The sequence below is a fragment of the Prosopis cineraria genome, unplaced genomic scaffold (genome assembly GCF_029017545.1).
Source record: "Prosopis cineraria cultivar Desert tree isolate PC_DT_omini unplaced genomic scaffold, ASM2901754v1 PC11, whole genome shotgun sequence".
Taxonomy (NCBI): domain Eukaryota; kingdom Viridiplantae; phylum Streptophyta; class Magnoliopsida; order Fabales; family Fabaceae; genus Prosopis; species Prosopis cineraria.
Window position 1 is genome coordinate 3,401,875 of NW_026555342.1, and position 16,206 is coordinate 3,418,080.

The 16,206-nt window shown below is 35.3% G+C and overlaps 1 protein-coding gene and 1 pseudogene across 3 annotated transcripts; one reads left to right on the plus strand and one right to left on the minus strand.

Moving 5' to 3' along the window:
- Positions 1-452: 452 nt before the first annotated feature.
- LOC129287104 (magnesium transporter MRS2-4-like) lies at positions 453-3,934 on the minus strand (annotated as a pseudogene).
- A 917-nt stretch (positions 3,935-4,851) lies between these two features.
- LOC129285114 (uncharacterized) lies at positions 4,852-8,636 on the plus strand. Of its 3 annotated transcripts, XM_054920669.1 has the most exons (3): positions 4,854-4,929; positions 5,423-5,573; positions 6,304-8,636. In XM_054920669.1, the coding sequence occupies exons 2-3, from the start codon at positions 5,550-5,552 to the stop codon at positions 8,269-8,271; spliced, it is 1,992 nt and encodes a 663-aa protein (XP_054776644.1). In that variant the 5' UTR covers positions 4,854-4,929; positions 5,423-5,549; the 3' UTR covers positions 8,272-8,636. The 3 variants fall into 3 exon arrangements, with proteins under 3 accessions (XP_054776646.1, XP_054776644.1, XP_054776645.1); XM_054920671.1 differs by lacking the exon at positions 5,423-5,573 and having other exon boundaries at positions 4,852-4,929; XM_054920670.1 differs by lacking the exon at positions 5,423-5,573 and having other exon boundaries at positions 4,859-4,929; positions 6,202-8,636.
- Positions 8,637-16,206: the final 7,570 nt, after the last annotated feature.

A 16,206-nucleotide genomic window follows, 5' to 3' on the forward strand; every position in this document is an offset into this window, starting at 1 on the left:
GAACTTAAAAACTCGTTTATAAACTAACTAGATAAAGTATGAAATGTGCTATCATCAATATTAGCAAAAGCGTCTCTACATCACCTTCGCATATATCTCACATCCTAATTTCTTTTATTATCATATGAATCTAACATTGATTTTCTTTTATATTGAATCAATAATACTTAACCTTCAAAATGAAGGCAGAGGTAAATGGCTAACTAGTTGCTCAGTGAAGACACCACCTCCTCTAGGGTGTGAGGTGGGAGATTTTAGAACATTGCAGATACATTCAATTGCTAAAACACTAATTTTATTTGCTTACAGGTACCTCCTATTAGAAATAATCCTATTCGAAGCATGGTCAAACACTAAATGTGAACATTTCTTCTTGCAAGAATTCGAACTTTGATTTGCTATGTTATGAGTTTTGGTATCAAAGTATACTTATGAACTCACCAAGTGCCTTTAAATAACTTAGATATCAAGATACTTTACAATTCACCTCTAAAGTGTAAGAATCTTTTGAGTTTTGATATGACTTAATCTGTTGTATTTTGCACAGCTTTGGCCATGTTCCTCTATTGAAAGAAAAAGTATTCTCATGAGCCAAGCAACCCTTTGCACTTCGCGTATTCCAACAAAAGCAAGAAAAGAAGTATGCAAGTTGCAGAAGAACAACCAACAAACCTCCAAAATAGTCCATCAGTGTTTTTATAAAACTGACATGGAATGTTCATACCAAACATGCCAACAATCAAAGTATCAATTCCAATAGCAAATGATGCGATGATCAGTGTCAACTGCAGCTGAATGAGTTCGTTTCGTTGGTTATCGAGTTGGATGTTGATGTAGTCTTCTGTGTCATCAATGTACTCCCTAACCTGCAAATCCATAGCCAATAAGAACCATACTATCTCAACACAAGTGAAGTGACACATTAGTCCGTCAGTCAAACTCTAAAGGCCTGTTCATGCAACACATTTTCAGCAGGTTTTATAATAATCAAATTGATCAAGATTCAAGATAATTTGCCTATGCTTTTTAACTTCTTCATATATGAGGAAGAAAGAAAGTTAGCCAATGACCAGTCATACTGATGATAAAAATTGCTCATCCACAATCAGACATGGTGGATTATATTGATTCATGATAAGCTAGTGCAAGTTTGATGGAAACTTGTAGGATAGGATGAAAGAAGAATCAAATTACAGATTGATATGTTCAAACTTCAATGACACATTAAACATAGTCTGGTCCTACAAAATTAGTTCTATAAAGTTTATGCTTCGATCAATAATAACACTTACAGACAATATCCTGTTACGTGTTCCATCCAACTGCATAAAATATGCCTCAAGCAACATCTCAAGATCCTCCACATCATTATAGTCCATGAAGTTGCTAGTCAATAGACTTCCGCTTTTGTAAGAAAACTGACGAGCTAGGGCAGCAGTACTGAGGCTATTTGTGTTTATGACTCCAGAATAACCCTCAGCTTGCTGAATCTGTATCCACTTTCTCGTCAAATATAATTGTGCCAAATCTTCATTATCATCCAATAGATGTTCAATTTCATCCCGCACCTGGAAAAGGGGACCATGCACTTGTAATATAGGCATGAAGTAATGAATAGATGATGGTGTTCAATTTCATCCCATTGCAATGACTATAAATATCCCCAGAGAACTATTGCTGATAGAATATAGAGTAGGGCCTTTGGCTGAAGTCTACACCAGTCAATGACTATATTCCTTGGATAAACAGAAATCTTGCTTATATGAATTCCATTCCACTAGGCATATTTGCTTTTCCAATAAGTTTAAGCTTTATCCATCACACTCCAAAGCCACCTATAGGTAACTTCAGTACTGCCCTCATTCACTCATAAAAACTTTGAAAAAAATTGCAGATTGACAGAGGGATAGCAAGCAGAGGAAGAAGACTGTGGTACTTATGCAGCATACCTTTTGCACACATGCCAGCAGACGTGTAACATTACTCTTCAAACTTTAAACGTTTTAAAGATTCTTGGTGCTTAAACTCCTAGCCAATTCATCCAACGCAGGGTATGCAACTCTCTCAAGGTCTGCCACATTTGACTCCAAATGTGTGCAGACAACTTCCAAAGCAATCTTTTAGAGCTTGAAACTCAAATGGAAGCTCAGACTGGAAACCTTCAACAGGTTCTGGCGCTGTTAACAATTGTCTGCCAGTTGATACCTGCATTTCCTTTCTTGTTCATCTGCATGGGCATGAACTTGAGGTTGATTTTTATTTGGAAGTTGTTGGCTGAGTTGTTCAACAAATGGAAGGACCTCGTGGCAAAGAGGATCAAGCAATAGAACTTCTTCGGCTATGACTATAGCCTTTATAAATTCCAAATTAACGACCATTGATTTTTCTCTAGCTGAAAAGGAGATTATACATGATTCCATACTTCATTGTGCTCATGCTATTACCAAATACGAGAAAAAATGAAAAGAAACATAAGAAAATAGAATCTCCATAGCTACAACTAAGAGTAAAAATTTGAGCACCAACAGAGAATTCAAAATTGATGCAATGTTGCCAAAATAAACATCATTTCACCTCTAAATATAAGATAAAATTCAAACATGGGCAAAAGTCAGAACAGTATAGATGGTTGAATCTAGAGTCAAAAGCTCCAACTGTGACAGTAGCCAGTCCGTTAGAAAGACTTTAAATGCTGTGTGCCCAACGGTTCGTAGGCTATAATTTTACTTGGAAAAATATAATAGATGAACATATTTTCAACCAAAATTCAAATATAAAATTAGATGAAAAATAATTTGTAACTAAATTTTTGCAGCAATCATCTTACTAAATTATGCAACAGATAATTAGAGTATAATACATACTTATGGTATTCCACGTACTAATGGTATTCCTCTTTGTTCAGAGCATTTGCCATGCTTTGATTTTATTGACCATTGAAGCAATAACTTTTAAGGAAACATCAATAAAAACAAAATCCTCCGGAAGCGGGCAAAGGATTATCCTTGTCCTTGACTGATTATAAATTCATATAACACGATTTGCAGAAGGTTCATTACAACCCCAAATAACCCACGTACAAATCGTACAGACCCAATGTCTGATGATCATTCTCTTTAAGCATAAATCAATTCAGCTTGGCTTATAGTGAATTTCAAACCGCAATCTGCCATCTTTGATTAAAATGCAAATAAAAATAACTTAAGTCCATTGAAAATTAACAAAACATACAATCACTTTCTTCACTCATTCCAATTTCCAAGTTCTGTTGCCAGCAAACATTCACGCTAAAACGTTCCGCAGTCATAATCTAATCAATGGCATATCTAATCTAACAAAACACAAGGAACACCACAACATCAAAACCCACAGGTCCCGAAAATCAGACGTAACAAAATCCTAAAATCATTACCGAGGATATTGGCGGATTGGGAGAAGATAGGGCCCAGAAACCTCAAATCCCGAGCCGGAATTGCTGCGCGCTTGAAAACTGCGTTCCTATCCAACTCAACGAGCTCTGATTAACCTGACAGATCGAACCTCATCCACAAGCTCGCTCCACCAGGCTTCTTCTTGGCCTTGGTTATGAAACCACCGCCCTGGTTGGTGTTTCCCGGAGAGCCAGACCCTCCGGCAACCTGCTGAGGCAGCTCAGCCACCTTCTTATGCTAATGACAGCTATCGAAGCGGTTTAAGGAGAACGGTCCCTTACCCATAATTGTTAATGGAAAACGAAGAAAATCAGATGTAATAGGAATGGAATTGATGAGGAGGAATGTCAGAATGTTGTGGATGAGCAAAACGAGAGTCTAGTAGGTGGGTTCGGGCCATGTGAAGTTGATGTTGTTCTATGTACGCACGTCTGTTTCTTTCTTTCTGCATCACCATGATCTTCCATGAACGCAGATACAGAGAGATTCACCCAATGAATAGGTTCCAAATTCTATTGCATATGGATGGGCACAAGATATAAGAATTGTTGGCAGCTTATATTTATTTCCATGCAGATACCATTTTTTTTTTATCAATTTTAAATTAGGCAAGGCATTTTTCTTAGACTAAACTACTTAGTCATATAAATTTACTCCTATCCAATCAAATGAAAAGGGGCAGATTTTACTAGGTTAATTCACTTAATTGTTGGAAATACAACATTAATGATATTAATAACAATAATTTATTATAATATAAATAATACATAAAAAATTCATTTTTCTTTTTTCTTACATATATAATATATCCATAACAACGATTTTATCATGGAATTATTTAATATGCTTTTGGAAACTATTTGAAAACTTTGCATCAGTTGAAAACTTAGAACTTATATTAAAGATAGCCACTGATTTTAAAAATTTTAGATTTGAACAATGATTAAAGTTAATTATCATCAATAATTATTCATTTTTAAAAATATTATCTAAATTTCCAATATTAAATTTTTTAGGTGTTGATAAAAGAAATTTAGGTGAATTACAGGATTTTTTCATTTATACTATTATTTTGAATAAATATCAGTATCGTATTTCATGGGACATGTTTAGAAATATTATTAGCAACTTTGTTATAACTAGTGTGATTTTCATAGTATATTTGTATGTAGTCTAAAAATTGAACATTTTAAAAATGAGAAATTTGTCAAGAACAGTCTATTTTAATTTTATATACAAATTTTGAAAATAAACATTTATTTTGTGTTTTTATTTTATTTTTATTATTTTTTTGTATAAATGTTTTATTTATTTCTTCTCAAATAAAAAAATCACCTGGCTGTGGGGTTGACAACTGTGATAGGGAAGTTGGCCGAGCCCCTATAAAAGGCCGAAACTTCCCGGACAATTTGGTGACCCAAAATTACATTCGTTTCACTCTTCCTTCAGCTGCTCCAAGTTCAACGTTCTCTGGTCTCTTCGTCAATTTTTTTTCTGGGTAAGTTTTCCTTGTTCTTGTGCTTTGATCATGATTTCTCTGGTTCAGTTACCGCATCACACATCGCATGTCTTTCTTTTCTTTTCGTATTGTTGTTTCTTTACGTGATCTGTCACGATTCCGTCTTTCAATCTTTTGTTTGTTTCATGGTTCAAGAGCTAAATGTTTCTGTGTTTGTTTCAATTTTTCTGCCTAATCCAACCTTCGCGCATGAATTTTGAAGCCCTTTGTTTTTAGCCCAGTCCAATTCAGTTTTTTAGTTGGGGTTGTTGCGTTGCACCACTTGATGCAGACAAGTGCCGGTAGGAAGGAATGAATAAATCCTACGAAATTTGAATTAATGAAGGGATATATTTCGAGGGAAAAAAAAACGTAAATTTGTTAACATTTTTCACTGCTTATGTTGAAGTAATGCCTTTATTAGCATTTATACTCTTGTGAAATCTATTAACTGATTCAAAGGCATGACAAGATATTATTTCACTTTTCCCAGAAGACGTAATTATACCTCCGACAATGGGTGAACTAACGCAGCATGCTTGAGAGGTTATTGGTTCTTGATAAGTTGGTCATGGTTCTTCTTGCATTAACAGCTTACTCTTAGTGCCTTTTCCGGCCTAATGCCATGGACCATTCAAACTTGTGTACGCATAGTAAATAAATAAATTCTATATATTTTTGTTCCTTTTGCATAAGCTTACTGGGTATTGCATTTTCATCATTTGAGAAAATGCATGCCACCCTGGTTATTTGGTCACTCATTCTTTCAAATTACAGATGTGCAAGTAAATTAAAGCAGAATTACTTTGCATAGATGGTGTGGCTTAACAATGCCATGCATATACGTGTGTGATTTTGTGTTGCATAGATGAAGCAGAATCTTAATTCTTTTTCTTGGAATTGTATAATTGCATTCTCGTGAGTGCGTTAATTTGATGTGTTATATTATAGCTGTGCCTTCTTTCACCTGGTGTTTGAGAATTGCCATTATGCTGTGAAGGTTTAGCTAGCTTTTTGCTGATGTTGTGGAGTTGTAGATATAGCTCTTGGGCTGAAACAATAGCAGATACAATGCTGTCTAACAGCCACACACTACTCTCTGTGCAGCTTCCGGATTGCTAGTTTCTATTTCAAATTTGTTCCATGCCTGGGATTACTAGTGTCTATACCTGTTCTGATTTTAATCTGCTGATTTTATGGTTTGGCTGAATGATGTGTATCTTGTTCAGGTTTGTTTGTAATGACCTGGTTGAACTTTTTTTGGCCATGCAGGTTCCAGTGTTTATAATTAATTATTAGAGGGAAAATTGAATTGAACTTGAGCTGTTGTAGGACATCAAACACTAACATACTTCCTATTTCCTGGTTTGGCAGGCCATCATGATGGCCAAACACACGAACCTCCAGCTTATTGCCTACTCACAAGAGATTGTAGATGGACAGCCAATTTTTGTTTCTTCAAATTGCTTTCCTATTAAGGCTTCGAACTTTGAACCAGCAGGCCATGCCTTCCATTCAGCTGCCCTTAAACTTCTTGGTGTTGAGGAAGATAATCCAGATGGTGATGATAAAAAGGTGGTTGATGATAAGGAACAGATGTATTTTGCATCATCTGATTCTTATAGCAGCAAGAGTAAAAAGAAATCTGGTGTTGGAGACAAGCAACAGGATCACTATGCATTATTGGGTTTGGGCCATTTAAGGTATCTTGCTACGGAGGATCAAATTCGTAAAAGCTATCGTGAAACTGCCTTAAGGTATCATCCAGATAAACAGGCTGCTCTTCTGCTTGGTGAGGAGACTGAAGTGGCAAAACAGGCAAAGAAGGATGAAATAGAAAGTCATTTTAAGGCAATCCAGGAAGCATATGAAGTACTGATCGATCCGGTAAAAAGAAGAATATATGATTCCACTGATGAGTTTGATGATGAAATTCCCACTGATTGTTCTCTGCTAGACTTCTTCAAAGTGTTTGGTCCTGCTTTCATGCGGAATGGACGGTGGTCAGTTAGTCAACCAGTTCCATCTTTAGGAGATGACAATACTCCACTAAAAGAAGTTGATGAATTCTATGATTTCTGGTATGCATTTAAAAGCTGGAGGGAGTTTCCTCATGCTGATGAATTTGATCTTGAGCAAGCTGAATCTCGAGACCATAGGAGGTGGATGGAAAGGCAGAATGCAAAATTGTCAGAAAAAGCTAGGAAGGAAGAGTATGCACGAATTCGTGCTCTTGTTGATAATGCTTATAAGAGAGACCCAAGAATACTGAGGAGAAAGGAAGAGGAAAAGGCTGAGAAGCAAAGGAAAAAGGAAGCTAAGATTCTGGCCAAAAAACTGCAGGAAGAAGAAGCTGCTAGAATTGCAGAAGAAGAGAAGAGACGGAAGGATGAGGAAGAGAGGAAAGCTGCAGAAGCTGCTTTACAACAAAAGAAGGTGAAGGAGAAAGAGAAAAAGCTCTTGCGAAAAGAGCGGACTCGTCTTCGAACACTTGCAGCACCTGTCTTGTCAGAGAGACTACATGACATATCTGAGGATGATGTAGAAAGTCTTTGCCTGTCACTCGATATTGAGGAGTTGAGGAGTTTGTGCCAAATGATTGAAGGAAAAATCATCTCAGAGCAAGCGGAAATTCTAAGAGATGCTCATGGTTCAAAAAAAGATGCAGATGACAAGAAAGGTGAGAAAACTGATAAAAATGATGGTTCTGTAAGTGGCAGTGGCAGTGGCAGTGCCTCACTAGGCAATACCAATGAGAAGAAGGAAAACCCTTGGAGTAAAGAAGAAATCGAGCTATTGAGAAAAGGGATGCAAAAATATCCTAAAGGAACTTCTCGTAGGTGGGAGGTCATTTCAGAGTACATTGGTACGGGAAGATCTGTGGAAGAAATTTTGAAGGCAACCAAAACAGTTCTCCTCCACAAGCCTGATTCTTCCAAATCATTTGATGCATTCCTTGAGAAAAGGAAACCTGCACCAACAATTGCTTCTCCTCTCTCAACCCGAGAAGAATTAACTGGTGAATCAACTCCTGGAAGGCCTGAAAACAGTGCTACCTCAACGACAAAGAACTCTGAAGAGTCTCATGGCAAGAGTACTTCCAACAACCCTAAATCTTCTGGTTCGGCTAGTGCCAATGGAGCTTCGTCTAGTTCAGATCAAGATGTGTGGTCTGCTGTTCAGGAAAGAGCACTGGTCCAGGCTCTGAAAGCTTTCCCTAAGGAAACTAACCAGAGATGGGAACGAGTTGCGGCTGCTGTTCCAGGGAAGACTCTGAATCAATGCAAGAAAAAATTTGCAATGCTGAAAGAGAATTTCAGAAACAAGAAAAGTGCAGCTTAAGCGGTTAGATTTGCTTATAATGGTTCTGAAAATTTCGGTTTTCAGGTTCTACACATCAGCTAACTTTGCTGTAGTAGCCAATAGGATGTATGTTGGTTCCTATCTAGAATTTTGTCTTGCTTGTTTTAGATATAGTAGGTAATATATTTGAAAGTGCTGGAGCATCTTAGTGTAGGTCTATTTTTTGGTCAGCAATAAGCCATCAGCCAGCGGGATATATGTACTTTTTGTGGTGTAGAAGAGATTGAACCTGAAGAGAAATATCCTCCGAGCCTCTATATTTATGCATATATGTATTATCACTTTGTTCTCTTTTAAGGCCAACGTGCCGCTTCTAGAATAATGTAAGCTCTCTTTTTTATCCTTATGATTGCTCTTAGACCAGGAAGTAAAATTTTTAAGTAAACTCAGACTTGAATAGGATAGGTTAGAAAAAGGGAATTAGCAAGATTTGAGTAAATACATTTGTCAAAATGATTTTTTTTAAATGATAAAAAGTCAACCAAGAACCAAGTAGTTTGACTAAAAAATTTCTGAAAAAGATTTTTTTTTTTAAAATAATCTGACAGGCGACAAGCACAAGGCTTTCTGTGATTCATGAAAACAAAAGGTTATCCTTAAAATCATAAAGCTAAATCTCTAAACTACTGAAATCTGATATCTTGAGGGTTGAATATAGCTGCAATAGAACTTCACACTAAACACTTAAATTTTGTCCTAAGAAGAATAACATGTGACGCTGAAAAAGGGATTGACTTTACAGAACTGGAAAGTTTGAAAACGAAAGAATGCTGTTCTTGCTCTTTCCTTGAGGCCTCCATTTTCACTTTCAACATCCCCACTCTGCTCATCAAGCTGCTCCACATTCCCACAACATTAATTACCAACTTGCCATTTTCTCCAAGCGTCATATCTCCAAAATGGGAAACAGGGGGTGCCTTCATAACCTTAGTCTTCTTCTCATTGCAGCCTCAACTTCAGCCATTACTCAGGGGACTTTCATGGCTGATCTTTAAAATCAGAGCAAAAGCGGAGTCTGGTACCATGTCACTAATCAGGTCCCATGTCTAATGCAGGGAGATATGCTTCTCCAGTTCTTTATCTACTGAAGACTCTGCACGCTTGTATATCAGTTTCAGCCTATGCTGTATAACACTAAAGGCACCTGAACAATGGATGGTAATTCTCTGAGAAACGTTTTCTGTTGATAGCTGAGAAATCATGGAGATCAAGTGCCATTATCTGATGTGTAAAGCCTCTCTTTACAATCAAACCACTTACAGTTTCACCAGCTTGTGGGGTATTCTCATCCAGCTTTTGTTTTTTATAATTTTCTTTGAATTGAAACACACCTCAACAGACTGACGGTTCTTTCGAGTCAGGATTTTAGTAATACAATCAGAAAATTGAGTTGTGAGCTTCTGTTTAAGCATTCCCATGAACAAGAATTATGTCGGGTGGATTAAGCTCTTCTAAACAATGCACTTGTTTGGGCAGAGTCAGCGTCATCATGAAAAGAAATGTTGTGCACTTGCATGTTAATGGTGCTGTACTTTCTCTAGTTCTATTTATAAAAAAGAAAAAAATTATCTTATTTATAAGTCATGTATTTAATTTTTTATTACAATTTTTTTTATTTTATTAAATGGTGGTGGAAAAAAACACATTATTAAATTATGCGTATTTAATAGGGTAAAATTAAAAACTTATTTAATTTTTAGACATGGTTAATGAATTTAAGCATTTCCTTGATTTTGGTGAAAAATATAAAAAATGATTTATAAATAAGACTAGAGAATTATTCTCACCATTTCTTAATATAAAACAAAGTTAACCAACTTCACATTTATAAAGAAATAGTAGGTATACACTCCCTCCGGATTATAATATTAGCCATAATCAACTAATTCACAATTTATGAATAATATTAGTGGAAACCTTAAATTTTTAAAAATATTCACATCTTTTCATTTATATTCTCATTAAATATTCTATATAAGAGCCTTAATAATAGTAATTAAAATTTTAATACATGATTTTTTTAAGAAGAGTAATAAATAAAGTAAGGATATAGTTAAAAAAATAAATATAAAAATTATCAAATGTCTTATTTTGGATAAATTTTTTTAAAAATGGCTTATATTGTGGTTCGAAGGAAATAATTAAAATTGTTAAAAAGATATGGGACTTTTCAATTTTATACCCTCCTTCATAATTAATAACTATAATAAATTGTTATTTAAGAATTCATATAATAATAAATAAACAAAAAGTAAAATTTTAAAAAACATTAATGACTCTAACTTTGTCTTATATTAAGAACAAATTTTGTCTTATATTAATAAAAGGGGAGTATTTGTCTCCTTAAAATTATTAATGAACCAAGAAGCTTTTAAATTTAATTGACCAAGGCTGATGTTTTGTTCAATAGAAATTGAAATTCTCACATGTCTGAAAATCATTATTAAGATATTCGAACATAAACATTAGTAAAATACTTAAAATTATTAAGATATTCGGAAGTAAGAATGAGTGAAATACATTATCATAATTATGTTTCATGGAATTTTTTTCGACATGATTTAATCTATTTAAATTCTTGATAGTTTTTATTTAAAAAAAATTATGTACTTAGTTTTATATATTTATAGAATTTCTTTTAAATCAATTTCAAGCATGAGGTTTTTTTATAGATTATTTATACCATAATAAACTTTTGGTATTAATATTATTAACATTTCAAAATATACTTATTTTAATTTAATTAGATAAAAGTATATTATTTAAGTATATAAAATTAAGTACATTTTTTTACCATCATCAAATTAAGTGTATAAGTCTTCCATTTTTTTTTCTTTTTTGCAATTGACATAATGCATATCGTTTATCAAAATCACTTTTTAATTGTGAAATTTCCAAAAAAAAAAAATCCAAAAGATATGATAATTAGATTTTAATGATAGTTGAAGAGATTTGATTATATTTTATATTTTAATATTAAAATTTTTAATTCAAAACATAATATCTATAACAAATAATAAAATGATCAACTTAAAATTTTGTAAAGATACATTCTATAAATAAAAAATAAGTTTAAAGCTTACATGTTTATTTTTTTCTAATTATCTGAAACGGAGCAACAGTAACAATGAAGGAACAGGAAGAAATGTGTGGAAGAGTAGAAACAATTTTTCATTGGGCCATCACCAGTAACACATAATAAAGCAATTGTAACTTGATATTTATTTCCCTTGTTTCATTTAACATTTCGAATAGTATAAATAGGACAGTGTTTTTTGTCTACTAGCATCACGTTTTGAAGCAAGAAATTAGAGTATATTTTCTCCCATTCAGTTTTTGTACCATTTTGATATCAGAGCTGATTTGGAGAGCGAGAGAGTGAGGAACAGTTGAGGGATTACGTCGAAGAAGAGAGAGATTCAAAGGAGGAGTCCCTGATGTCTTCGTGTTTTGCAATCCAAGCATTTTTTTTTTAAAAAACTGATATCACCATTGTGCTTAGGAAGTCCAAAAAAGTGGAATGTGAGGTTCACGACAATAGCGTTTAGGGAGTAGCAGTTTGTCACTGCTGCCGTCCACGACAACAACAATTCTGTTCTAATGACATCAAGGTAGACATTCTTAAATTCAAGGAAAGACTCTAGCTAGACGAGTTCGTAGACTAGCTTCAAACTGTTGAACGAATATTTGAATATAAGGAGATTTTAAATGCATAGAAAGTCAAGATTATCGCCCTTAAACTCAAGAAATATGCTTTCATTTGGTGGGAAAACCTCAGACAGAAGCGAGAATGTGATGGAAAGTGCAAGATTGAGACCTAGGAGAAAATGAGACACCAGCTCATGAGGAAATTTTTACCAGATCATTACTACTAGGATAACTTTCCCTAGCTACAAAATTTTTGATAGAGATCTTTATGTGTAAAAGAATATACTAGAGAATTTAAACAACTCATGATGAAGTGTGACATTCAGGAGAAGGAGAAGTAAATAATAGCCCGGTATCTTGCAGGCTTAAACACATATATCAGTCATCTAGTCCAACTTCAGCAGTATTAGACCTTGGATGATGTAATCCGTCTAACCATGTGTGTTGAGAAGCAGATGCCCAAGAGATCCTCTTTCCAGCTTTCTTCCTTCAGGGGTTATCAAGAAGTTTGTAAGGTGAATTTCAATAGACCAACTCCTTAAGCAAATTGCAATCTAGCGCTATACGCAAACCATCACCAAATGCCGCTAAGGAATTTGGCTCTAAAGCAATCAAATGCTTTAAATGCCAAGGATTTGGTCACATTGCTATGGATTGTCCTACTCAGAGGGTTGTCACCATTGGGGAAGGACAAGAGTATGAAGCACTTAAAGAAGATAAGAAGGAGATTGAGTTTTATGGCACTGATCCCATATATGACAAGGAGGTCACGCCTGCTGATCAGGGAGAAGTATTGGGTGCTTAAACAAAGTCTGTATACAACTGTAGTCAAAGAAGAACCTTGGCTATGACTTAACATTTTTCACACTTGTTGCACGGCCCAATGAAAAGTTTGTAATGTCATCATTGACAGTGGAAGCTGTGAAAACGTAGTATCTAACTACATGATAGAGAAATTAAAGTTGCTAACACATGATCATCCACAACCTTACAAGCTTCACTAGCTCACTAAGAGGAATGGGGTAAAAATTTTTAAACAATGCCTTATGACCTTTTCTATTGGAAATCAATATTGTGACAAAGTTTTATGTGTTTTTGTTCCTATAGATGCATGCCACATTCTCTTGAGGAGGCCATAGCAATATGATCGATATGCTATGCACAACGGGCATGCAAATACCTATTTTTTTCTGAAAGATGGTGTCAAGTTTATACTAGCGCCTCTACTGCCTAGTGAGATTAGCCAATCTTTGAGGGAATTTAGCACATCTAAGCCATTAGTGTCTTTGATGACTAAGGAAGAATTCAAGCTGTCGAAGTTTGAAGCCTAAATGATGAGCTTTATTATGGTGTTTGAGGTAAATGATGAGTCTACCAATCCACCAACAGTCATTCCGTTACTCTTTGAATTTTCAAATGTAATATCTAATAAGATACCACTATGGTTGCCTCCTGTAACCTCCTTGAGATTAAATCACACTTAACTCTAAATTATGGTAATCCAGGGCTTAACTCACAAGAATTAACGAATTGTAGGGTTTATAAATGAATTTCTCAAAATCTATTTTAAGGAATCCCAATTTTCAACCGTTTAAATCTCAAACATATTTTAAGGACTCCAAATCAGAGTTTTGAAAATAGAGCGGAAGCTTGGAAATCAATTGGGACTCAAATAATGAGTTTTAAAACTCAAAATAAATTTTTACACAAAATTTGACACGTGCACCATGGCTTACGATTTGTGCGCCGAGATGTAAGGCACCATACGCCGCAGCGCATTGCACAAAATTTGACAGATCAGTGCTATCATTTGACAGCATAGGGAGCGAACTTCCGACGCGTCCCAAATCTCTGTCCGACATCCGATTAAGGTAGTTTCGGTGTCTACACGGAAATTTTTTCTAGATTTAGCTAATGGCACTGGTTTCATACTCAAATTCATTTTCTATCAAAAGTTGGACACTAAAACCGATTTTGACACATTTTCACAAAATTTTCTAAATAGGGTGCCTCAACTCAACCACAAGTGCCGATAGCTTACACCAACCCTCCGACCATACTCAATGGACTCTTGCAGACTCGTGCAACACACCACACGCAATTAAATACACTTATTTCACAAAATCACCACTCAACCCTAATTTTTACAAAACATAGAGGGGGAGGAAAAGTTGCACAAAATCAACCATTTCATTCATATTTCTCAAAAATACATATGTTCATACTTGCACGAGTATTTTGGCCCTATCCTCAGGTTCACAACAAAAAATGACTAACCCAAGGTACAAAATACACTAGTTAAATACAAAATCATGCAAGTAGTACACTAATCATGATAATTAATCCTAGTTGGCAATTACATTAATAAATATACATGAAAACAACTAAAGAGAGGCATAAAGATGATTTACTCCACAAATCCTAAGCCTCAGTATGTTTTTCTTGACTTGGATCCGATTAGCTAGTCCCTGAAATATTAAGAATTGAGGGGTAAGTACAACCACTCAGTAACCAAGTTTCACTTAACCCTTACAGTTACATATTAATTGTAAATAAATGCAAATAGGCATATAAATACATATTCCACATAGCATTAAGCCACGGTTCACAAAACTAACAACCATGTGATCGGGCTTGCCACAAAACACTGTATCCTGTTATTTTTAAAAACATAACTCAGGGTCGCAAAAATAACAACCATGTGCCCTTAACACGCGCCGGACCACAAAACTAACAACTATGTGGCCGAACTTATATACATGATCATATACCAACCTTATATCCTCCTGTTACCTCAGACACAAAATCGGTGGTTATTACATGGCTACGTCCTTCACGGACTAACCCAGCCTTCCACTTGTGAGGAGCTACCGGGCCAGGGTTAACTCACTCACTCATGTAATTCGGTTTCCCCCAATATTAACAACCATGAGGTGTTGTACCCCTAATCTAGCCTCCTCATGAACTGGTGGAGACTAGTTAGGTTCGAGTCCCTCATAAAACAAGTAGGATAGTCCCGAAACAACCATAGGACAAGGGCTACCTCCCGATTCCAACAATCGATGCTAAGGCTAATTCTCGATTCTAACGGTCACTACCAATATCACGTGGATTTCAACCAATCTACTCCTCTCCCTAGGCAAACTCCCGCCAATGATCATGCTATGCACATTTCACACATAATATGCATTTTAATAATCATTTCTCAAACAATGAACTCACATAACACATATGCTCATAATTAACTCATTTTTCATCACAATTCTCCACCCATAGTAGTAAATCACAAGTAATTTCATAAAACATTAAGGGTGGTAGAATCAAGATTTTCTTTTCTCCAAAACCATTTCACAATCAAGTATTTGCCAACATGCATCATCAAATTAACCATAAAACACATTTCACAACATAATTAACATACAACTATAAAAATTAAATTTTTTTTGGTTACCTCAAACCTCTGAGAGGTCAAAGGTTTACCCCTCACTATATCAATTTCCCCAAGTTTCAACATGCTTGAATGGTGCCAAGACGAACCTCTCTACAACCATATTACAAGGATATCATTATCATCTAGCTCTTTAAGCTTTATCAACATAAAACTCCCCATACACTATTTTACCAACTCATAACCACTACCCATTCATATCTAATAGGCTCATTAGATTCCATTAATGCACATTATCATTAATAACACCTCAAACCATCATTAATGTACATTAATCTCTCCTAACTATCTTATAAATACTAATTGCAGATATTAAATGCTCCCATGGACTAACGACTTTCAAAATAATCAATGTAGTGTTTCAATACATTAAATCACTCCCATTAATCACATTTTAACTAATGGAATCGGACCCATACTCCTATGGACTGAAAATCCATCTCCTAACTCAAAACCTACCATAAATAATCATCATAAATGAGGGAGAGAAAGGAAGAAGAAAGTACTATGATCTTACCTTGGGTGTTTGGGAGCTCCAATCTATCAACAATGAGACCAAAAGTCATGCCCTAGCAGAGCCAAAACCAAGCTCTTCATTTTCCTCCTCTTTCTCTTTTCTATTTTCATGCAGCTCATGAGCTGATTTATCTTATTTTTAGCCTTACGCTGCGCATGCTGCCCTTTGCCACGACGCATAGCACAAAGGAACCTGTTACGTTTAAATTGAGTTCGTGTACCGTGGCGGACCAACCACGCACCACAGCGTGTGGTACAGAATACAACTCTTTACTTTTTCGTCCTCTTTCCTTACTTGGGTG

What these genes read in the sequence shown, in the direction of transcription:
- LOC129285114 (XM_054920669.1), top strand. Translation starts at nt 5,550, where the DNA reads ATGCCATGGACCATTCAAACTTGT. An exon ending in CATGGACCATTCAAACTTGT is followed by an intron (nt 5,574 to 6,303) that starts GTACGCATAGTA and finishes CTGGTTTGGCAG; the next exon opens with GCCATCATGATGGCCAAACA.